The sequence below is a fragment of the Perna viridis genome, chromosome 5, assembly GCF_037379345.1.
Source record: "Perna viridis isolate PV_CMFRI_1.1 ecotype Kerala chromosome 5, ASM3737934v1, whole genome shotgun sequence".
NCBI lineage: Eukaryota > Metazoa > Mollusca > Bivalvia > Mytilida > Mytilidae > Perna > Perna viridis.
The window spans coordinates 21,608,231-21,633,928 of record NC_142449.1 but is presented as its reverse complement, the minus strand read 5'-3'; the positions used below and the strand labels follow the sequence as shown (position 1 = coordinate 21,633,928).

At 31.2% G+C, this 25,698-nt stretch overlaps 1 protein-coding gene across 18 annotated transcripts in view; it reads right to left on the bottom strand.

The window, feature by feature from the left end:
- Positions 1 to 25,698, bottom strand: part of LOC148616491 (uncharacterized) — a 140,087-nt gene that overhangs the window by 23,110 nt on the left and 91,279 nt on the right. For 13 of the 18 annotated variants that reach the window (XM_088583576.1, XM_088583578.1, XM_088583577.1 and 10 more), the window contains 2 exons: positions 25,346 to 25,360; positions 21,025 to 21,211 (listed from right to left, as the gene is read on the bottom strand). In XM_088583576.1, the coding sequence (XP_088439702.1) occupies positions 21,025 to 21,211; positions 25,346 to 25,360 (202 nt within the window). Of the gene's footprint in view, positions 1 to 15,780; positions 15,990 to 21,024; positions 21,212 to 25,345; positions 25,361 to 25,698 lie in introns of those variants that run through there. The other 5 variants (XM_088583584.1, XM_088583588.1, XM_088583586.1 and 2 more) reach the window with 3 other exon arrangements.

Sequence of the window (25,698 nt, the reverse complement as noted above, 5' to 3'; positions counted from 1 at the left end):
CATTTTTTCTCCTATACTCTGAGAAAATTCCACTCAAATCCATTTTCCAATTAGCAGAACTTTGCATTAAGAATTAATGCACCTCTAATAATAAATAGCAGGTACCTGCTGCAACTTGCTGTAACGGTTCGGTCTTTACTCGAGACTGCCTTATAATCAGATCAAAGAGTGATTAACTGTCAATTATATTTTCCTCAATCATCATTGCAAATAATTGGTCTTCAATACACAGTTTACATATATTGTAAAATAAATTCTATTCTTTATAAATATTTAACAGAATCAATAGAACATAACAGAAATATTTTACAAGATAATTTTGCTGTATATTTCCAATGATTAGTCGTAACTCACCGGTAAATATAAATAAAATTATGAAATTAACAGATATAGAGAATATGCGTGACTTTGGCAATTTTTCATGGAAAATTGTATAACCAATACAAACAACGGCTATTAGCATGTCCACAAAAACCCAATTTCCTCATGTTTAAATGTACATGAGTAAAGCAGCTATCAGAACACCAATGTTGGGTTTAAATGATCCATGTATCGTAGAATTCACCACAACACTACAGCATACTTTAATGAACTTTCCAACATCTCTAAATTCACTAAAGTGTAGAGAAATCATAAAAGGCTTCCAAAGCAATCAGAAAATCATGATAAGATCCCATAAAGTTAAAAACTCCTCACATTAATCAAGTCCATTATTGGAACATCCTCATTTTATTTTTGTCCTTAAAAAAATGTGAATGAATCAATAGAAGTGTATCTCTGACAGGATGTAGACTTTCTGTTTTATGATTACCCACAGTTCAACACCTTTACAGTTTATGATAATGGTTATATCATTCTATCTCAGTATATAGATTTTTTTGCTAATAATTCTAAGCACTGTGGACTCCAGTTACTGAAATGTCAATGCAGTAATTTTGATAATTGCGACACACCTCACAATAATAAATTCTCTGTTTGTCCCAAGAATCCATGTCCACCAATCAGGGGAGAATTTGTAGTGGAATTGTTTGATGATAGACCCTCATCAAAGGCTCTATTGTTTTATTGATTGTAGAGAAATTAGAAACTTTTTCTGTAATTCTAGTGGTATCATGATAATAATATTTCAATCGTTTTCACTATAAGTAATTAGCACAACAACAACTTTGTCAAATTCAATTATTCATAAATGACATAATCATTATATCATTTGATCGTGATATGTAAACAAAAAGTACAGGCTCATTAACTTGAATTTTTTATCAAAAAAAAAAATAAAAAAAATAATGTGAAGTATTGTTAGTATATATATTTTACTGGTTTTTAATATTTTATGGATTCTGAAAATGAACAGTTTTCATGTCATCACTTTTTTTAGTTAAATAGAGCAATAAGATTTATTTGTTATAAGGAAATTTAAAAAAAATAGTCTAATGAGATGTGGGAAACTCTACAATGTTACTGATAGTACAGAACTATATAACCATATAGCATACAAAGCTAGGATCAACATTAATACAGCCAGGATCAACAATAACAAAGCTAGGATCAACTTTAACAAAGCTATGGTCAACATTAACACAGCTAGGATCAACAATAACAAAGCTAGGATCAACATTAACAAAGCAAGGATCAACAGCTAGGATCAACCTCAACATGAAGACAGCTAGGATCTACATTAACACAGCTAGGATCAACAATAACAAAGTACAATCAACATTAACAAAGCCAGGATCAACAATAACAAAGCTACAATCAACACTAAAAAAGCTAGAATCAACATTAACAAAGTTACAATCCACATTAACAAAGCTATAATCGACAGCTAGGATCAACATTAACACAGCTAGGAGCAGCATCAACATTAAGACAGTTAGGATCAACATTTACACAGCTAGGATCAGGATCAACATTAAGAGAGCTAGGATCAACATCAACATTAAGACAGTTAGGATCAACATTAACACAGCTAGGATCAGGATCAACACTAAGAGAGCTAGGATCAACATCAACATTAAGACAGCTATTATCAACATTAACACTGCTAGGGTCAGGATTAATATTAAGAGAGCTAGGATCAACATTAACACAGATAGGATCAGGATCAACATTAAGAGAGCTAGGATCAACATCAACATTAAGACAGCTAGGATCAGGATCAACACTGAGAGCTAGGATCAACATTAAGAGAGCTAGAATCAACATCAACATCAAGACAGTTAGGATCAAGATTAACACAGCTAGGATCAGGATCAACATTAAGAGAGCTAGGATCAACATCAAGACAGCTAGGATCAACATTAACACAGCCAGTATCAACATCAACACAGCTAGGATCAACATTAAATGTTGATGCAAAGATGAAAAAAAGAACATTTTTAAAGTCTACTTAAGGTCCATTTAAACTCTAAAATTGATGCAAGGACGCAAATTTACTTGCTTTCTCAGCATGATTTGAACCCCTTCTACGCTCTGATATCTATGGCAACAGTGTCTGCACTAAGTCCAATGCTCTATTTATGTCATATGAAGTAAGAAAGTGGACTTCCAAAGTACCATAGAACTTAATTTATAAATCTCTAAGGCCAAACAAAATCAGTAAACATGTGTTTCTTTATAGACTCCAGACACTAACAATTGCGTGATGATAATCAAAAACAAATTCAATCAATTGCTGATGAAATCATTTTTGTGTTAGCATCAAACATCCTTCAAGTTTTAAAATGTTTTAAACAAGAGTACCCATGAAATTTTTCCTTTGTTAGAAATCAATTATGCTAAAACTTCAATTTAAATGCAATTTTTTCCAAATCTATTAAATTATTCAAACTCATTAGCATATTTTAGATTACAGATTCATCAACCAATATCATATTTTAATCCCTTGACCTTTGAGAAGAGATAAACTAGCAGTCATCAACTGACTTTGGTAAATCCTATAAACAATTGTTTTCCAACCTGATGATGGTTATCTCTCCATATTTCAGCATCACATATCTGCTAAGCATGACCTAAGATGGCTGTAATAGCATTAAAATCCAAGTTCAACTCAGGTAATCAATCGATCAATCAATCTTTTGCAAAACATAAAGAATTAACGGAAACAACCTTTAGACTTGTTACGTAATACTATAAAGGCTTCAATGATTTTCTCACTATGTTTTCTTGAGAAAGTTAATCTGACTTGCAGGTAACCTAATTGATTTACAGTTGCTTTTATTTAAATTAAATTGTTTTGGAAATCAATTTTTAATGAAGTTTACATGTGTATTGAAAATATAAAAGATAAAAGACTTAACCATAATAGTAAAAGTACCTTTGGTACTACCAATGAAGTACCAGTAAACTTATTCTCCATTTACAAAGGTCATATGAACGGCAATAAAATAAGGAATCAGTCAGCTCCCCTAAACCCTCTTTCCAAAAAAAGGGAACCAAAACTCTCTACAACTGACTACCTGACACCAGTTCTTCCAATGGTAATCAAAGACAATAATGTGAAAGCACTTATATTCGTGGATATCAATTTTCGTGGTTTAGGGGAAAAGCACAAGTTCTTGGATTCTTAAATTCATGGTTTTGATAATCCTGTCATACAATTTAAAGTAAACAATCATTTTTGCTGGGAACCCAATTTTGTGGTTTACCTTACCTATTAAATCCACGAAAATTGGTACACCATGAACAATAGTACTTTCACAGTAGTACTAAAAACGATCAGTGGTTTACATAGTTCTTAAGACTCTTTAACTTTACTATAACATGTAAATGTGGTATTACCAATTTTATCAATATGATAAATATGGAAAACAAATACTTTGAAGGTAAAAAACAAAAACCAACATTAAAAAAAGCCCTTGTTTTTTTAAGAAAAAAAACCACTTTTGTGACTTTGATCTTTGATCTCAAACTTTTATAAAAATTTTCCACGGACTGTTCGTATGTATAAACCAAATAAATCCTAAAGAAGTCCAACTGTGACCTTCCACTATAAACCTTCAGAATTTATGGACAAGTTCCTAGATTCTCATTAGACAAAGTATAAGTACCATGTGTAATCAGAATCAATTGAAGTATGTTAGTACTGGTTCTACAGACTGACGGACACTAGTATAATAATGATGTTAGTACTGGTTCTACAGACTGACGGACACTAGTATAATAATGATGTTAGTACTGGTTCTACAGACTGACGGACACTAGTATAATAATGAATTATCTCATTGAAATATCATTGGTGAAAGGATAAAACCCTTATTCTATATGACATACTTAACAGGTTTTGAGATAACAACTGTGGTCAATTTTCAACTGCCATATGAGCAGCACGCAACTTATTGGGCGTGGTTTGCATGTGTGTAAATTATTACTTACCTTAATCATGTAAACAAACACATGTAACGTTCCAATGTGTATCAGCTGTTTTCATTCGTTTCAGTAGCGTGAATGAACATCAAATTCATATTTACTAAAATATTATACGTTATGTTTTAGAAAAGTTATATCATATAACGTAAAAATCACTTATACACATACTCGGTAGCATTCGCCATGTGCCCCATCATGTATGAAACCAAACAATAACAATCGTCAATGATTGAAATGTACCTGTGCACATGTGAACACTGTGACCTTATAATGCAAATGATTATTGCCATATCTGACATCATCGTACTTAATTCACCCTTCCTTCATCATAAAAAATACAAACCTAAGTTTCACTTAGGCAACCATTTCAAATGACATAGCTAGTGTAAAGTATACAGCCAAATATGTACAAATATGGCAGGTCTAAAGTTACCATAATAGGTCACAAAAATGTAAAAAAGTACAATTATTGTCCTGATTAGAGTTGAAATAAATCACGGAAACATGTTTTATCATGAGCTGACCATTAATGCCGTAAAATAGTGTGGCATAAATGGTCAGCCAGAGGTAAAACAATGATAAAATGGAGTTTCTGTGACTTATTTCTTAAATTTATGGACAAAAATAAATGACATCTATGTACTTGAATGCTTTGTATGTTTTTTTTTTTAAATCTTTATCAATGGTTTCTATTTCAGCTGCTACTACATCCTAATATATATCTTAAACTTACACACCTCTGAACTTCATTTAGCCCTTATAAATCTAATTCTTTATCCTACATTTGGCTATAAAGATGTAATCAATTTAATGAAAGTCATCATCAGCATCATTAAAGGCATAAGGAAGTCTGATTTTAAACCAACCTGCTACTTCAGACTGAATTTAGACTGTTTTTAGTCAACCTGACATGTAAACATACCAAATTTCAAAAATAATTGTGTACTATTTAGTAATTAGGTAAGTCAATAAAAAGTTGCAATAATTTACTGGAAATAGCAGACGACAATTTTATGCTCTTATAACATAGTGTTCATCCGTCCCTAATTGAATCAGTTACATATCTACTATCTGACGTAGTAACTGCTATTTTAGAATAATTATGCCCCTTCCTTTTGCTATCTTAACAATGAATTAAGGTATAATAAATAAGTTATTCCATAAGGCAAGCTAAATGCATATCCACATTTTCCCCTTTAAATAGTATTCTAAATGTGGAACAAATCTGAAGGATAGAAAAAACTTATTAGAAAGATAAATGGCAGTATATCATGGCTTTGTCTTAATTGAACTTTAAAGATGTAAAACATTGAATTAAATGACTAACATTGGTTTCCTTGATTAAGTCAGTTTTTATCAATTATACATGTAGAATCATACTCATTTATGTTACAATATAACCTGAAAACAAAAAAACAAAAATTCTTCCAGGTTGTAACAAATGCAGACTTTTGATTGGTTGATTATCCATCTGTACAAATCACATGCCTCTTCTGGATGGCTGCAAAACATCATGGGGGTATTGCTTGTACCTTGCTAATGACTTCAAAATGGCAAGTTTTTTCATGTTATTCCAAGAAGAAATATTTTCAATTCTCTTAAGTGTTTTAATATTTATATTGAAACACTACAGATGCCCTACATTCACACTGACACATATTTTATGAATGACATTGGAAGTATATGTAACTGTCTGTTGATGTCATGATAACATGACATGAGCCCCCAATAAACCAAAAGTAGAAAAGTAAAACATAATAAAGACTAATAAAACCTGCTTAGTCTTGTGTTGGTCATCACCTGGTTAAAAAAATACTTTCTGCATGAAAAAAAATATAATTTCTTGTAAACAATTGTGATGATGTTGCAATTTAGCTCATATCTGATGACAAAAGAGTAAATTTCACACTTGTAGGCGAAGATAAATCCATTACTAACTTTATAATCTGGGTGTTGTAAATAGAAAGTGTACCATCTGAAAGTCCTTCAGGACAGTCTTTGGCTCCGTCTCATGGAAAAATGCAAAACATGCATTTCAAGTTGGCTTCTACACATATTCACATTTTCCATAGTACTCAATCTTGTGTACAACAGCACACATAAATTAAATGCATTTTCAAACAGCGACATTTAAAACAGATGACAAGACATCAGGGTACCAATTATATGCAAAGACATGCGAATTAAATCCTACATCTTAAACTTTGTAGTATAGCCATCTTACCTAGCCATTAGTGTAGAATATTTCACTCATAAAACATATATCGTACAACTGTTACCAAGTTGTGAATAAAATATCTGTTTATTGTGGGCACCAGACTGGATAAAAGGATTCAAATAATATTTAGTCCTAGAAAATTTTTTTTTCTTCTTGAAAGCATTTTTCTATGAATAGAGGACAATAACTGAAAAGTACAAATGACTGAGTCACTAAAGCAGCTCAATTTGAGCATGCTTATTTGAATGATTCCTTGGGTATTCAATGTAGGAGTGATGACTTTTCTGTACAAGAAATTCTGTGAGGATTGAACTGAGTAACACATTTTGGCCTAAAAAAGAAGGCTGTTTTTTCTTTAAGAGCAACAAAAAAATGCAAGTTCATTTTCTTCTTGTTAAAACAATAGACTAAAATGTGATATGTCACAGGTGGTTTTAGGTCATCCTTCATAGAAGCAGGCAATTTCATTTACATTTCATTACTAAGGATATATGCTGTGCACCGAAACCACCGTTAATAATCGTATTTAAGTTTGAGAATCAATGATTTTATACACAGGGTAATCTTTGTGCCAAGAAGCATGTAGATTTACACCAGAAGTTCAAACATAAATATCAACAAGATGTTACCAGCACTACTAAAATACTAAAATCCCTACAAAATATAAATATTATGGTTCAATAACCAAAACATGTTACATCCAATATCAATCATACTTTTTATTCATCCGGAGAATCTATTTTTTTATTGTTGTCTAGACTTACAATTGGTATACATTGTACTATCTGTTCTACAGCTTTACCTTATTCTTACAGCCAATCATCCTCTGACATTTACTTCAACAGTTCCTGTCAGATAGTTTAAGGTCAAAATAAAACTGATATTCTAATTGAAAAAATATATGAAGTTATATAAATATATAAAGAAATTTTCTATTAAATAAAAATCTTCATTGTTCAAGGGCAATAACTCCTATAAAGGTTGTTTTGATTGAAGAGCAAAAGGTCACTTTACCTGTTCCTGTTTCATCTTGATATTTTTCAAGCTGGAATGGTCCTCATTTCAAGATTTCAACTGTAATTACTATGTATATCAATAAATATTTAAATAGATTACCCAATCTTAAAAAAGTTCATTGAAATCCTTTAAATGGTGGATGGAAGGAGTTGCATGATATCAGCTACCACAGTTATTTCTGTGATGGTAAAATTTGGCAATTTTTAGACAAAACAGTATGCAAAAATTTAGTGGAATATACTTTGGCAGATTGTAAGAGTAGCACTAAGTACATAAGCTCAGATTTAATATTGATTTTGGCATTTTTAGACAGACTGCTAAAATAAGACAAGAGCACCCTTCAAAAATTACCTGATATACAGTATAACACTGGGGTAAGTTTAATTTGATCTCAATCTGACCATCTAAACTATAAAAGATATGAATAAGTTCATACTAATTAAATATAAAAAGGCAAATGAGGCCAATGACTGTCTCGTCAACCAATTTATCGTTCAACACTATTACAATGTGTATAGTCACTCTAAACTGTATGAATTGAGACATTTTATGAAATGGCACTACAATACATTTTAGTGCGTAATAAAATTAATTGTGAATCCAATATTGCAGGCACGGGACCAATAACATCTACATTTATTACCTATTTACAGGAAAATTAATCTCATATTTTGGAGTAGTAATATTTCTGCAAAATAGTGCAATAAAATATTGATAACCAATTTATTATTCAGAAAGAGTTAATGTCTCTGTACACTGTGAAATTAAGAATAGCAAGGTGCCTTTGTTCAAGTAAAATCCTAATACAATAAAGCCTCTCAAAATGGTTCCCCTCTAGGACTGTATAATTTGTTCCTTTGTTTGGTTTACGCAAGTTCAATATATATTAACTTGTACAAGAGACTTAAAAAAGTATCTAGTTTAGACAGATTTGGGGTTGAATCAGGTTTAGTTAAGACAGGTTTAACTGTACCTTATAAATGTTTCAGAACAGAAATGGTCAGTGACTAAAAATCAAGAAAGTTACACATGACATTACAGAACCAGTTCCTAGATTTTATTTTCATTACTAAAAAAGAGAAATATTAGTTTTAAATATTTATAACAGATAGGAAATATTTCAAAAACAAAACAATACTTGTAGGATTTTGAATGCAGTGGTTCCCTGTTCAGTAACCATGCAACAGGCTATAGAAATTCTATTTCACAATAACCAATGCTAGTGAAATTAACCTTAAGGAAAAGTGATATTTGTAAGCTTGTAGATTTATATTGTTAGAAGTTACTTATTATGGCTAAGTCTCCTATGAACAGCAGAATAATGTCTTAAATTCTAAAGACACACATTTTAGATTTCACACACAAAACCTTATTTTGCTCTGTAAGAGCCTATCATTCTATTACCCAGATGTCCTATACATTTTAACCCAGTACTCTATGAAAGCATGCAAAAACATATGCAACTTCCTGCATCATTGTGTATTCTGTATCTGAAGCACCATCACAACTGGGTCCAGTTTGATTAAATCAATTCAAAGAATTGATATCATCTACAGCTGGGACAATAGCTTTGTCTGTGTCCAAAACAGGAAAAAACATTGGTAATTATACCAACAAAGACTGTCCAGAATAATTGAAATGGAGAAAATAAGTCTCATTGGGTCAAAAACAGGACTTATAATTATTAATCAATGATAACTCAGACTGGTAACTGACCATGAAAACACCTTATTTATATGGTAGTCATAAAAGACAATCAATTATGGTCATGTCAATCTCTGTAATCCATCATGAAAGCTACACCTAACATGTTATGTGGGATTGGGAAGAACTTCCAATGAATATTTGATTAACTTCTGAATTTGTCTCACAGATCATAACCACTGAAAGGGACATAGGTGGAAAGTTTGGTCTGTTCTTGTGTTCTTAAAAAAAAAGAAAAAAAAGCTGTATAAATTCAGCAAAAAATTCACTTATAAAAAGCAAAAAATATCATGGATATAATTGTAAGAATTAATATAATTCCACACCAACTGAAATGTGTTTCTTTATCTTTTACTTCGCATATCCATTAACAAATAATGCCAAACTCATATGTAAAGTGTCATCAAAATCTACTGAATAAAAAGTTACATGACGTATGAAAAGACAGATAGAATTTTGGTAATATGTATATGATTCTTCTTACAAGGTATAAATAAACACCAATGTAATGATATTGATGCTACTTTGTCATCGCTATATGATTACATATCGAGCTGTACTCAAAACCACATTCTGCACACACTATAAAGTATCAATTTTGCCGTCAGACAGAATATTTTCTGGTAAAATTTAACATTTCATGAAAACTTAATGGTACTTCAGTTTCCACTGTTTAATTCCATAGACAAGTTAGTTAGATTACAGACTCTAGCAAAAATGCAAACCTTCAAGATCTTCCTCATAATTACCACATTATTATATCTGTGACGGTTAGTTTTCGTATGATTTACCGATTTTTACGATGACAGAATATTTTCAAGTAGCTGCTGATCAAATCTGGTCCACAGAGTACAGATCAAGTGTTTTGACAATTAAATTATGGCTAAAATCATGGTACAGAATTTGACAGATGTAACCATGTGCAAAATCATATTTCCAATTAAGAATGATTTTGCCATGACAACCATGCATGAAAAATTTCAACAACCATACTCAAAAGCCCTTATATTGCAGTAATTTGTTGCTTGTTCATATAGAGGAAGTTCTAAAGACAACAGGAGGAAAATAAACATGCTTCCTGAAACATGTTTCAGAAACAAGCCTTGACCTCTCTGCATTTTTAAACACAAAAGAAATAGAAACAAAGCGTTATTTGAATCTGGAACTATTTTGGAATTTATAGAATGACTAACACCCTTAGTAGGGGTAAATCTTACAAATAATTTGTTTTTTCTTATTTTCTTAAATCCAAAATAATACCATATTCAAATAATACACTGTTTAGAAACTTTCACATTATAAAATGTTGACCCATAAAACAAAATTTTCCAGTATATGCCTGGTAAACAAAGTTATTCTTCATCCATCACTTAAGCCTTTGAGAAAGAAAACATGAAATGAGATGCATGATACTGGTGTATGCTCTATGCTGTCTGGGGAAACATGATACTGGTGTATGCTCTATGCTGTCTGGGGAAACATGATACTGGTGTATGCTCTATGCTGTCTGGGGAAACATGATACTGGTGTATGCTCTATGCTGTCTGGGGAAACATGATACTGGTGTATGCTCTATACTGTCTGGGGAAACATGATATTGGTGTATGCTCTATGCTGTCTGGGGAAACATGTTAGTGGTGTATGCTCTATACTGTCTGGGGAAAAAAATCAAAACACAGTGAGGAAAATCCACTCCTTCAAATGGAGTTAAATGTGAATTGTAAAAAATCTATAAGTTTTCAGTCCTCTGACAATAGTTGTATTCTATCATGCATATCTATATATGATGCACAACCTTCCTGTAATTTTTTTATCAAAATCACTCGAGTAGCACCAGAGGAACTGAGCTTACAAGGTGTCAACATGTAGAACTCTTCAGTTTGATCATCTCCCTTTGGAGTCCTCGAACAATAATAATACTCCTTCACACATTTCAACATATAATGCCCAAACCTACCTACAAAATTTCAGCAAAATAAACATTCTACCAAAAAATTATTAAAAAATGGGTTTTAAATACTCCAAAAGTAGTTGGACAGACAGACAGACGGACAGCCAGATACAAGACTAGAATCATTAAATGCGTAAACATGACAATAAATCTTCACCACATGATTTCACAGTGAACAGACTTAAAAAAAAACAAAATCTAGTATGTCTAGATTCTAATTAAAAGTTTGTCTTCTATTACTGATATACAATATAGATCTATTTCTATAGTTTTTCTATCCAATTAAACCAATCTAAATAACTTTTTTTTAATTTGTTCTGAACAAGAAAATATTTTTTTCCTTCCAGAAAATATCCAACTGAGAAGTCTATACAATAAGGTTCTCCCACTTTTATATTGATGAATTCTGAATTAAAATGTAAAAGTGTTCAATATTCTTAACTTGTCTAATCAATTGTTAGTAATATTTCAGACTGAAATTTTTTATCTTCGTTCTTTCAAGATTTCAGTCTTAAGCTTAGTATAATTACAGGATGATCTTTAATTCAGGAGCTATGTAAGGATACAGTTGATATAGAGAAAAATGCTTTGGGATCTAAAGGCAATTCGTTTCAATTCAATTCTTTTTAGATTTCACAATGGGAATCTTTACCATTATAAACAGCTTCTATCTAAGAATGCTTAGAGACAAATTAAAAAGACTTTAGACATTTCCCTACACGAGTCTGTTCTAGAATATTCTATCGTAGGCCTAAGAACATTTGTCAGGACCAACTAATCCTTAGAAAACATTATCGAGCATCAACCTCAAATCTGGTTAAGTATTTGGAAAAAGGTTAACGCTAGCGCCTGATGACATTTTAATGACCAGAATAATAATTAAGTTCCATTGTAGTCGTGAAAAATAAATTACGATTTTCTGATTGACTTGTTTTTAATCTGTATCGGTAAATATAGAATTATATAATTACTGCAGTTTTTCTCCCAACAACATGAAATGCAATCCAGAAATCTTTGAAGAGGTAAATAAAGAAAACACATTAACAATTTACCCTGTATTTGTAATGTATACATGTTATTTGTTCACACTGATTTAAATGATTGTTATGGTACCATATAATCATGTTCCCAACACATGACTACTCCTGTGGGACATTTCAGAATATTTCAAGTGATCATTCCCAACTTTGCATTATCAATTATCACTAGACTTCTCTTAAAGTAGAAGACTGATAAGCATGTTGAGTTTGATCATCAAAATCTGCAGGGTATTAAAGTTCAAGAGCGTGAGCAAAATGGAGGTGGCTTGCATGGAAGAATTACTTTCTTAAATGTCATAAAACCTCCAGCAATGAAATAAAATTAAATGATATAATCATGCATTTGTGACAACCTTCATAATTGTTTTCGATTATGTTATTCTCCATGTTTGGCAGTACTCTTCTGTCTTCCCACAATTCCAAATAATTCCGAATATATATTTATTGATTTAAAGGATCTACATGACCCCTGGTAATGACACTGCTATAACACGTGCTGGTATATGATATTTATGAAGGAAAATAATAAAGATTTACTATAATAGATATGTTCCTGATATATTGAGTGGTAATCTATTGGGTGGAGGAGGGGTATGTCATTTATCCACACATTGGGTAGGTGGTAATGCAAGTAAGAAATAGACAAAAAAACTAATGCTGATTCTAGATTTTTGTATGATCTATTATACAGAATTTTAAGTATTATATTTCCAAAGCATGACATTATTTTTTAGTAAAAGCGTTAATATATAGAAAGAGAAAAAAAAAAGCAGAAAATCAACATTATGATATCTTTATAGAGATACCAGAGACTTAAAGAATCAAAGGTCCACAGCGCAGGTGTAGTCATTAAAATGGGAGAAATCATACTCGAAAATTACTTGCGGTATGATGGTGCATCAGAAGTTGCATTTAGCATTCGGTGAATTAAATTCTTGAATTTTGGTTACACTGAAGTGTGGCCATCATACAAGGTCTCCTGTACTGTAAGTTAACTGAAGCAAAATAAAAAGGGTTATTTACCATACATCTGGTATAATAAATAATGGCAACACATTTTAAAAAAATATACAATTTTTTTAGGTTTAGTTCCTATTCTAACAGTATTCTACAACAGAATTACAGTGAAACCTGTCTAAACTGAACCCCTTTTGGATTTTAAAGATTTGTTCAGTTTAGACAGGTGTTTGTCTTACCCAGGTTCAAAATTCATTAATTTTGGTATAAAAGTGCTGTTTAAAGTGTCTGGTTCGGCCAGGTGTTGGGTTAATTTAAGGTTTGATTATGACAGGTTTCACTGTATAAAAGAATAAAACATTGAAGTCAGATCTTGACACAGGAACAAGACTAGCATCAAATCCTGGGCTGGATTAACAGTCGACTACGTTTAATTACTTTGTAATGCCTTAATGAATTATTCAACAGACGTATATTACTAGAATACTGATGAAGAGTTTTATTGTGTTAAAAAGCTAATTACGTAGAGGAGTATTTCGATTCGTCTCTCCGGACCTACTATTGGTGGAGCATTAAGCAATTACTATAGTTGAATTATTGATCACCAGCAGACACCAATCCAAGGCCCATCATCATTGCAATATAAAAATAAAATTCTAATTTTGTTTAATCAGCATGAAATTTTGTAAAATTTGAATTGTCTGTGAATCAAATGTCATTTATTACAGTTTCCCCCGCAGTACTACTGAGATTCCCATGGTCCTAGACTACACAATTACAACAGAAAAAAAACAGTTAGTTCATCAAACTACAAATCCATTCATTCACATGCTGAACATGTGGTGTTTCTTTCTGTCTAGAACTACGGCTTGATTCTTATTGACAATATCCATAATAAAGTATTGTAGTTTGAACTCCCTTCATCATCAACAGTGACATAACAACAATGACTTTTATTTTTTCTGATTACATCATAGCAACAACAGCTTGATTGGATTATTTCTGTAGTGTCGTCTGGTGTACGCTATAGAATATTCCTGAAATGTCAGTCAGACATGTTGTCTAAAACCTCAGTCTGACATGTTTCGGGTGTACATGTAGCCTTAAACCTCCATCTACAAGGGTATACAGTCTCAAACATCAGTCTGACATGTCATTTAGTGAATAGCCTTCTACCTCAGTCTTACATGTTGTCTGGTGTACAGTCTCAAGCCTTAGACTGACTTGTTGTTTGGGGTACAGTCTTAAACCTCAGTCTGACATGTCATCTGGTGTACATGCAGTCTTAAACCTCAGTCTGAAATGTTTTTCTGATATACAGTTAAATACAAACTTTCTCTAAACTCAGTCTTATAATATTCAATGGGGTACACTTATGAATAAACTTTAAAATATTCTACCCAAAACCTTACTTTTTGCTTGTGGTATTAGGAGAAAAGCTAACATATTTACAGAATTTCAAACAGTGAGAAAGCAAAAGCACAAAAAAATCCCCCCTTTCAATTAGTAATCTAAACAAGTAAACAGTTTTAGAAACCATACAAAGAAGGATTAAATTTAACATCTTCGTTAAAGACTACATTACTTAACCATCCAGGCTTTCAAGGAGGTAGACCTAGGGTAGGGGACTTAACTCTTACAAATAATTGGAATGTTTGTATTCAGCATTTAACATCAATATTGTCTAAGCATCAAAGTAACTTGGATTGATTTCATTCTATTTTGAATGAAAGCTTTATAGGCTATGGTGATATTGAATATGATGCAAACATATTACTGATTTAAAGAGTTATGTCCTTTACCCCAGGTCTACCTCATTAATATGACTTTTCATCATTTTTGATACTTCCATAATGATCAACTCAAACATTATTATAAAACTTTAAGTACTTCTCCGTCTAAGAGTCAAGCAAAATGTGTACAAGGTGTGGCACATGAATAAAAAATACACGGACATTTTATTGCATAATCTAAGTATTTAAACCTCATAACCTCAAGAAATTACTGTCAAAGTGTTTGAAAAGTTTGCCCTTTTAAGATATTGATAGGTCAAATTTAGTTGAAATGCACTATGGAAAAATGGCGGGAAAATTTTCCTGAACTTTTTCCTTATATAAGAAGTAAAAAAAAATATCTACATCACCAATGCTTCTGGATAAATTTAAATAGCTGTTCAGTTGTTTTCTAGATGTGTTGAATGTATTTGAGGCAAAAAAGACCAAATTGAGAAATATGATGTGCCACCCATTGCCTGATACTTACACAGAATGGTACTTAAATACTAGAAATTTCTTAAACTTTATTATGTATAGATTATTAGTGGCTATTTCTTTCTGGTTAAATCCATATATTGAATTTGAAAGTCCAAATTCTACCATGTACACTGTTTTTTTTGTAGTTTTTTGTGCAGTTACTTTCATATACATTTCAAAAATATTTAGCCACTGACAGCTGGCATGACAGATCTGAATAAAATGTTCAATTCACTACTTTGAATATGTGTTGATTATAAATATCAAGAAAACAAGATTTCTAAAGCTTTAATTGCATATAGCAATAAATACACAAATGTAATGACCCTACCCTCTCCTTAAAACAATGAATGAAAAGGTCACAATTGTTTGTTCCTACTATCTATACATAATTGAATCACATCAATATGTGTTTGTTTGTTTGTTGGGGTTTAACGTCCGAGCAGCAATATGTGAAACCAACTCTAAAATACTCAAGAAAACTGAAAATAAAATAAAAAAGACATAGTTCAAGGGACACAACTCTATAAAAAGTTATCTAATCAAACAAGTAAGAGAATAATACCAGTAAGTACATGTGAACAGAAACAAAAATTACACACATTTATTCAAGAATTAACACTAAACCACAACCATAATAGTGGGTGTACAACCAAGCTCTAGTAATGGCTGCTAATATGGCAATCTGATAAATGGTACTTTTATATTAAGCTTAAAACAGACATAACTGCTGCAACCAGAGAGATAATGAATGTAGAATATAATCTCTTAGGACCAATTTGCTCTAATTATATGTCCTATACATGGAAATAATCATTTCTATTCAAGTAGCAACACAATAACAGCTTCCTTCATCAGGAACTGAATTCACAGGTAACTCAGAACTTGGACCAAGTCACAGGCAGAGAAGTTCACAACTTTGAATTTAAATATTTAAATATATTTTCATTTTACAGAACTGTGTATTTCATTTTTTTAATTTGTGACTCCAATATACTACATGTACTATTAGAGGCCTTCTGTGTGTACAAATGTACTGATGAACAAATTCAGAAATTCAAATTTTGTCTTTGTAAAGAATAAACAAAACATTTACCTACTGTGTCATTTTGTTTTAATCACCAAGTGTCCTTAATAATGGTTTGTTATTGCCTTAAGTTCCCTTACTAATGAAGACTCACTAGTTAAGTGTCCTTGTTAATGAGCTGTACTTACACATAGCCCATACTAATGAGAATGTACTTGCCTAAATTTCTCACAAATGAGAATGTACTTGCCTTAATATATTACTGAGGATGTACTTGCTTTAAGACCTAATCAATGAAAATACTTGCACACAGTCCTCATTAATGACGAACTTGCCTATAGCTCTTACTAATAAGGATGAACATGTGTAATTGCCTATAGTTATTATTAATAAGGATGAACATGTGTAATTGCCTATAGTTATTACTAATAAGGATGAACATGTGTAATTGCCTATAGTTATTACTAATAAGGATGAACATGTGTAATTGCCTATAGTTATTACTAATAAGGATGAACATGTGTAATTGCCTATAGTTATTACTAATGATTATGTACTTGCCTAAAGTCCTCAATTATGAAGGTGTACTTGCTAAGTGTCCTTATTACTGAGGTTTTACTTGTATAGTGTCTATATTACTTTAACTAATTGCCATTGTTATGTGTCCTTGAAATAAGATTGCTAATGTGTCCTTGAAAAAATAGACTTGGCCAATTAAGGATTTATATTGTATAGAATATTATATTCCCATAATACTGATGCATTTACAGTAATGTTCATTATTTATACCCTGCAGTAATTGCAATTTAAAATAATTCTCAGATAATAATCTAAACCAAAAACCTAGGTTTAATTTATTTGTGAGGACAATACTGCTATGAATGCAAAATGCATGCAACTCATGTATAAATCTTCATTAACATTTCAAGTGTGAATTACGGAAGTTTGTACAATAAATAACACTTTACACTATAAAAACAGATATTGTTCTGTCAAGTTCAACTAGTTTAATGGACACGGATGGGGAAGAGATCTATAAATGTTTACTGTTTATGGAGCTGTTATGCCAAGAGTAATAATTACCAAGCTGAAATAACTTATATTTTTTTTGTTCTACTACTAACCTATTTAGCTGTGTTAAAAATTTTATGAGAATAATAATGATTTACTGAGCAAAGTTTGATACCACTTAAATAACTTGGATGTATAACTATTCCGAGATGCCCAGTCCTCGCTCCTCCATTGCACCATAAACAAAGCTTCATTTTCCTCTGTGTTGGGCCAATATTGAACATATTTTATTTGTTTGGAAATTTCTCATAACCAGAAGTAACATCTCTTATTCAAATGATTTCTTCTATATTTGCTGAATATTTTTTATCTCGATTCATATCAGTATAGTTACAAATTTCTATTGTGTACACAGTTCATGTCAGTACAGTTACTCTTTCCTACTGTGTACACTAAACAAAAAAATACCAATTTAAAAACACTAGCATCAAGACATCTTAAATAATATAAAAAATTATTACTGAAATACAATATTATTATTATTTTTTTTTTTTATTTTTGATTGTAGAAATTAGCTAAATGATTTGTGAATATACTGTCTAATTTGAGTTAGATATAATACTGTGAAGGTACTTTAATATGTGGATACCAAGTTTCATGGATTTAGGAAGGAACACAAGTTCATGGATTCTTGAATTATTGGTTTGATATTTTCAGTATACACATCAATGGAAATCTCCTTTTTAATAGGAATCAAATTTCGTGGATTGGCCTTCCCACGATAATAATGAAAATTGGTACCCCATGAACAAAAGTACTTTCACAGTAGGTAAAATAACCTCTACTTCAAGGGTTAGTCATGCTGTCTTAACTGAAGAGTAGGTAAATTTATCTTGCCTTCAGTAATCTAGTTAATACTTTAACTGTAACAGCATGACTTACCACCCTTAGTGGTCTTCAGTAATAAAAAGAGAATAATTAAAACTAAAAACAATGAGCATATCACAGAGGCGTAGCACCAAAATCTCAATTGGTACAGCAGGGATAACAAAAACATATGTTTGAATTTGTTTTTATTAAGTTACTGAGTGAAATACCCTGTTTTTTTTAATTAAACAAGAATTTCAGGTACTGCATAACATACCAACAAAATTTATTGGTACTGCTCAAGTAGTGCCTACCCTACCAGGGGCTACGACTCTGTATCATACAATGTCAAAAACTGGGAAAATGAGTAAGAAATCTCAGATATTTCAAAATAGGGGGACTTTGTACTGACTGTACTGTATAACTTATGTACTGAATTCACCGTCATGATAGTAGCCGATTTCTATGAAATATACAGAATCATTAAGCCATTAATATACAGATTTAACTCATGACTCAATTAAAAAAATTCTAATTGACAGAATTCTCAATTTTCAATGCCTTGTATAAGTTCAAAAACAAAATCGACAGAATACTGATCCCTTTTCAGATAAATAAAGACATCAAATTTGTTTTACATAATTTTGAAATTAAAGCCTTAAATCACTGGAAATTGATGCTGCAAACAACATAATTTACATTTTTAAATTGCAAATGCAAATAATTTGATAATTTGGACTTATAATAAGATCAATGATCCAGATACCAAAACAGATACAAGATAACGATGTTAGTCTGTTTGCTTCCATCAACATGGAAAATGCATTAATTTTTTCAAATGTATGTTCAAATGCATATTTTCTGGTACAATCTTATTGAGTCTTCAGAACAATGAAATTGCAATTATTCTAGGTTTAGGTTCTAAATTTGGAGCTTTCTACTCAAGTGTTAAGTTGAAGTAAATAATAATCTTTACCATATATTTCTGGATCCGTAACCTATTTTTCCAGTAGGTCAGATACTTATCTAGTTCAAAGGTTGACTAGTCATTGTCAAATTGGACAGTGACCAAAGAAGAAAAATTCTAAAAAGAGGAAGTAGACCATTTGATCTAAGATATCTGACATCCCTAAAATAAGGCTGTGTTGTACTGGGCTAAAAATAAGCAGTTACCCAGTAGCCCATGGCTACTAGATTTTGAGTTGGGCTACCAAACTTTCGGGTAAAATTTAGTTGAACATACAGAAAATATTAAACAAACATAAAGTCTGGGCTACCAGCATATATTTTCTACTTTTTTTCCCCTGTTGTAGTGTTGGGAATACCCCACTTTTGTACAGAAAGTTGATATATAACACCAACCCAAATCACATACAACATAAAGGCAAAGGCATGACGACCAAACACACTGATTTTTTAAGATTACTGATTAAGTGTAAAAAATATGAAAAGGAAGTTAATCAATTAGACATACTACATTTCACCATGACATACCCAGTATATACCTTTTAAAGTCATCTTCAGGAGGTAGTCCTACGGTAAGGGACAAAACCATTGTAATCAGTGATATGCTTGTATCATATTAATTTAACCAAAGCCTATCAAGCATTCATTTGAAACAGAATGAAATCAGTCCAAGTTACTTTGATGATTACATGACATTGATGTAAAATGCTGAATACAAACGTTCCAGTGATTTATAAGAGTGGTGTCCCTTACCCTAGGTCTACCTCCTTAAAAAGATGCAGCTTTATAGATGTCCTATATATGTAAATGTTTGAAACATGAAAGACTTAAAATCATTTTGTCGGAAGTGGTATATTTCAGAAATGAAGTATGCATTTAGGAATTGATTGTTTAAACTTTTAACACAGACAGATAGGGTGTTATTGGAAGTCTCATATAATCCTGTTGGCCGAGACATTAAAAGTATAGTGGTACATTATCAACAAAGTCAAATGTTATTTGAGTACAAATAACTCCTTATAGGCAAAGCCTAAAATCTTCTTGAATCATTTATACTATCATATAGCATACTCCATTCCATATTTTCGTGTTAAATCCATTCTATTACCAAGAACACAATTTTATAGAGTAATTATATAAAGATCACCAGCCTAAGTATGACATCTGATTGCCTTTTGATTGTTGCCAGTCTGATTATAGATGACAGGCAAAATGCCATGACAATATTATAACCAGTAATAGATTTAACAAATGAAGAATCTCCATATAAAATAATCAGACTAAAAAAAAAAGACTGGTTGATTATAAGAAATGCTATAAAATGTATTCTTGTCCTGTATGCAGAGACATGTGGGCATTGGGCATTAAAGAAAAAAAGGAATTATAACACGGGCAAATCAATAAACACATGTAATATATACACTACAGTCCATTAAAGAATGGAATACTTTTTTCATGACTGAAACATCAGAATAAAGAATTAAAATGTGCTAATAGCATTTTTTTTTTTTAAGTTTCAAATAATTTAAAGAAAATAAATATCACACTCTACACTTCAAGGGATATAATTCCTACTATCTTGTTTCTACACTTTAAGGCAAATAACTCCTACCACGTTTCAACACATCAAGGGAAATAACTCATACCTTGTTTCTTTCTCTGAAGGAGTTTCACAGCTGCTAGCAATACTGGAGTCCTCTGATTCGAGGGAGTTAAAACTTTTACAATTAGCTTCTCTCATTTTTCTCTCCTCCCACTGGGCCCGACCTTCATCTGCTGCCCTCCTTTTCAATTCTACTAGTCTTTTCCTTTCTTGCTCAATCAATGTACTTCCTAACAAGGAAATAATAAAAAAATGTAATAATCAGAACTTTTCTTAACAACCAGCTTCACCCAGTTTATGAAAGTTCTTCCTATGGAAAAAAAGATGTTATTACCCCCAAAAAATGAAAGTGTGCCATGCTATAATAATATGAATACATTTTTTTTAATCCCCCCTTCAGTCATGTAAATACTGAGGGGGAATTACTAAATTTGCTAAGTGCAGTAGAAATATTTTGAAGCTATTGAACACCATATACATGTGAAAATAAAATAATTGACAGTCTCAGGAAGCTTTAATGTTAAATATTAAATTACACTGCTCTAAATAAATGAAATACAAGTATTAAAAAAAACCATCAATTTTAAAAATATCCTGAAAATTATACTTGTAAGAAAAAACTTTTCAACAAATATTGAAAAAAAAAAACAACATTTCCATTACTGAAGAAATAAAAGTGATTTGTTTTGGTTTTCCACTAACAGATAAGGCTTAACTTTCCCAGAAGGAATTGGAAATGGATTTCAGTTCCTGAAAGTCATCTTTATTATTACAACAAAGGAAACCAAAAAAAGACTCACCACAATTAAGTAAGCTTGGTACTAAAAATATTTGATGTAGATCGGAAATAAGCAGAAGATTCCTACTATTATCAAATTTAATAGACATGTCAAAAAAGTGATCTACGATGACACATGCTAATGCCTTGGAAATAAAACACTAACTTATGATCTCCCTGATAAAGGATTTACATAATGGTAAAGATATAATTGAATTTCTGACTTGTTTGAGAGACAACAGTATTAAATCCTGATTGAAAAATCATAATGGTATTCCAAACTCATGTTTTCAAAGTTAAAGGGTGTATGACATAATTATAATCAATATCAACTTAATATTTTACATCATTATAATGTTGCCCAAATTAAATAATAGAATTTCATCTTAAGTATTCCTAAAAGAAATAGTTTTATGATTTATTTATCTCTATTCACATCATAGTGAAGTTTCATGCAAGAAAATCTTAAAAGCTGAAAATTTTTAAAAACAAAGTAACATGAAATAAATGCTGACAAATATTATGACATGACAAATCCATATAGAATTGTGAGCAGTGATATTGTTGGCTTTTTAAAACCGATCTTATCCTTTTTTAATTGGGAAAATATGCATAATTTTTTTTTAAAATTGGGAAGTTCGGAATAACACTACAAAACCTAGAACCTGTCGTTGAAATCATTCATTTTATAGAGGATGATAAAAAAAGAAATCATGAACAATTAATCAACGTAGTTTTGAATCCTTACCCGACGACTTCCTGTTGGGAAATAATTCATCTTTATTTGGTAATGTTTTGAGCCATTTTTTGTCACAAACTGGGAAACTTTCATTTAAAGAAACAGCCTTATTTCAAAAGTAATTTAAAGCAAAAAATACCACTGCTGAGACTAGTTTAGCGAAACAGACGTAGGTTCATTGGACTTGGTGTACACCTCACCCCTAAAAATTGGGGAGAACATTTTATGCATGAAATCTTGATTTTTCACAAATTCTTCTCCAAAAATTCTCTTGCTTTGATTCCCTCACCCTTTAATTCTATTTACAATCCACCTTCTAACCCAAGTCCTGGATCTGCCTCTGAGAGATGTCCTTGCCTCAGATATTTTCTTTGAGTAGGGCAGGTAGTTGGGTATTAATTAAGTCCACTATACATAGAAAGTGATAAGAAAAGTATTCTCCACATGATTAGTTTAGATGGGTTTCTTGTTTCTTCAAGGCTCAGTTTAGATGGCTTTCACAAAACTTAATTAACAAGATAATAACAGGAGACCAAGTCTTACTCTTCCCTTCATTAAGACAAGGTAGTTACATAATACACAAGAAACAAAGATCAAAAAGATCCAAAAATCATCAGAGAATAATCAAAGACAAAACCCTTTTATCTTCGGAAGAAACACTTCTTATCACTATTTTTACGGAAATATCTTCATTGATTTATTTATTTCAATACCCGGCTTTACTTTAATTGACTGCAGGTTTTCATTTCTGATTTCTTTATCATTACCATAAAAAACTTATATTATGCAATGCTCTCTTAATTCTTAATGTTTCTAAAGAAGAAATTTAAATTGTAATTAAAAGCAGAATATGACATGCTTTAATAAGATAAAAATCATTAATGCAATTTCTTTCTAATACAATGATGCTATAGTATTTATTTCACAAGTAAATAAAAAATATATCACAGGAAAGTTTGTAACATGTTTTGTCATGTTTTTCATGCTTAGCACTAACATGTTTAATGTAACAAAAAGGCGTTAAGGACTGACAAAGTAACCCATGGCTACTTTTTCTGTGTAAATAAAATATCATCACAAACTACACCATGAAACAAGGCAAAATTATCATATACTCATAAAAGTTTTCATGTGACAACATCTAAAATACCCTAAAATGTATGCCCCATCTAATAAAGTCACATACCAAATAACATATATCCATCCATTGGGAAAGAATAATCAAAGGAACCAAGGTTCTAGGGGAAATCAAAAGAGAGTAATCCAGGGACAAAGACCAAACATAGAAAACAGACATACAAACAAAAAACATTAAGTAACTAAAATAATACATAAATAGTAACAAAAGCAAATGAGCAACTCGGACTCCAATAAAAACTGGGAGCATGGACCAGGTGTACCGGAAGGGTAAACGTCCTCTTTTTTTTGGGAGTCAAGATAACTGCAACATGGTTCTGCAGGATGGACAGACATGATTTCATTAAACCACCCATGGAATCGGGGTATTAAAAACCTAAAACAGTTGTCATCAGAATTCATATGGTCCATATCTATTAAGACTATTATATATGGCTACATGACTACACAAAACCAGGGTAGGAGGTGTAATTAATGTAAACAATATTAATCAACATGACTATAATATGATTGCTTTGTGGGTGTGCTCTATTAGTATCAGCTTCCTAAATTGGAGTAATTCTTCACACCAACGAAAAAGAAAAATGATGACCAATCGGATGCTATATCCATTTACTGCTAGTATTGATATTATGTGGGAAATAATGATATTGGAAAATAAAATCAAAACTGTCCTGATAAGAAAGCTAAATGTCTTCCGATAATAATTATAAGAATTAAACGTGACATTGAAACCATTTGAGTAAATTCAAGAAATCATTTTCTGCTGTTTGACTTTTGTGTACGAGAAATAATAATTGAGTGTAAAATAAATGGCTGCCTTATAGCACATGATATGCCCATTCCCCATTTTCCTGATATTTAAAGTCACATAACTCTAAAACAATGAAATTGGGGAAACATTTAATAACAAATGAATTCAATGAACACAAACATGTACTAAAAAAAATTAAATTCCCTCAAAGCATTTTTGAGTTATTGTACAAAGTGTCGACTAATGGACAGAGGGACAGCAGATTAAACACCCAAGAAAGGACAGGCTCACAAAATGTTACTAGTTGAAACTGTAAACCATCTTACCATACCTGTTTACCTGGGAACAGTTCATGTAGGAAATTCTCCCCCATCGACACTGTCTCATGTGGGAGATTTTGACATAAAAGCAATTTCTTTTTTTAAAGTAAAAATTCAATTATCTAATATTTTTTCACAGAAAATATAGTAATTTGAACCAAAACCTCCCATAAATCTGTCATTTTTATGTGGGATCCTCTAAATTTTTCATTGATTTTGTGAGGATCTCCCCCAAAATGTGGGAGGGTTAACAGGTATGTATTAAATATCTCATGCAAACTATTTATAATATCAGCCATATACATGAAATACATGTTCTCAGAATCTTTTAAAAGTGCAAAACATGTACAGTTAAGGATTTCCAAAACTCTTCAATTCCACTTAAATAAAAAAAAAACAAAAAAAAAAATTAAATAAATGAAAGCTCCAACTATAACCCAGATTTATCCTACTTGTTTATATAAATGTTCAGCAGCTTGAAAATCCTGGTACCTACATTTATTTTCATACTATAAAATATAATGTCCATTTCTGATTTGAAAATAAAAATAAAACTTCCCAATTACCAAATCAAGATTCCAAATGAAATAATTATAAATGATTAATAAAGGTGAATAAGTGTCAGAACAACATTACCTGTTTTAGGTAGCCCTAAATATCAAAACAGAAGATAGTTTTAGATTGATGACTTGATGAACAACAGATGTTTCTAAAGAATGAAGAGGGGAAGCAACTCAGATGACAGAACAAATAATGATTTTTCTGTTGAAACAATTAAAGTGTAAAAAATCATATTCATTTCCATGAATGTGTACAAATTGTACATAAGAAGTTTTTAAAAGAAACTTGTGTAAAATCCACTTAAAAAGGGAAAATATAATGGAAACTTAACATTTTAATGTTATCAAACTGAAAACATTGTGAAAGTGGCAAAAAAAAACGAATTTGTTCATTATAAAAGAAATGTTAGTACTACAAGCCTCTTTTAA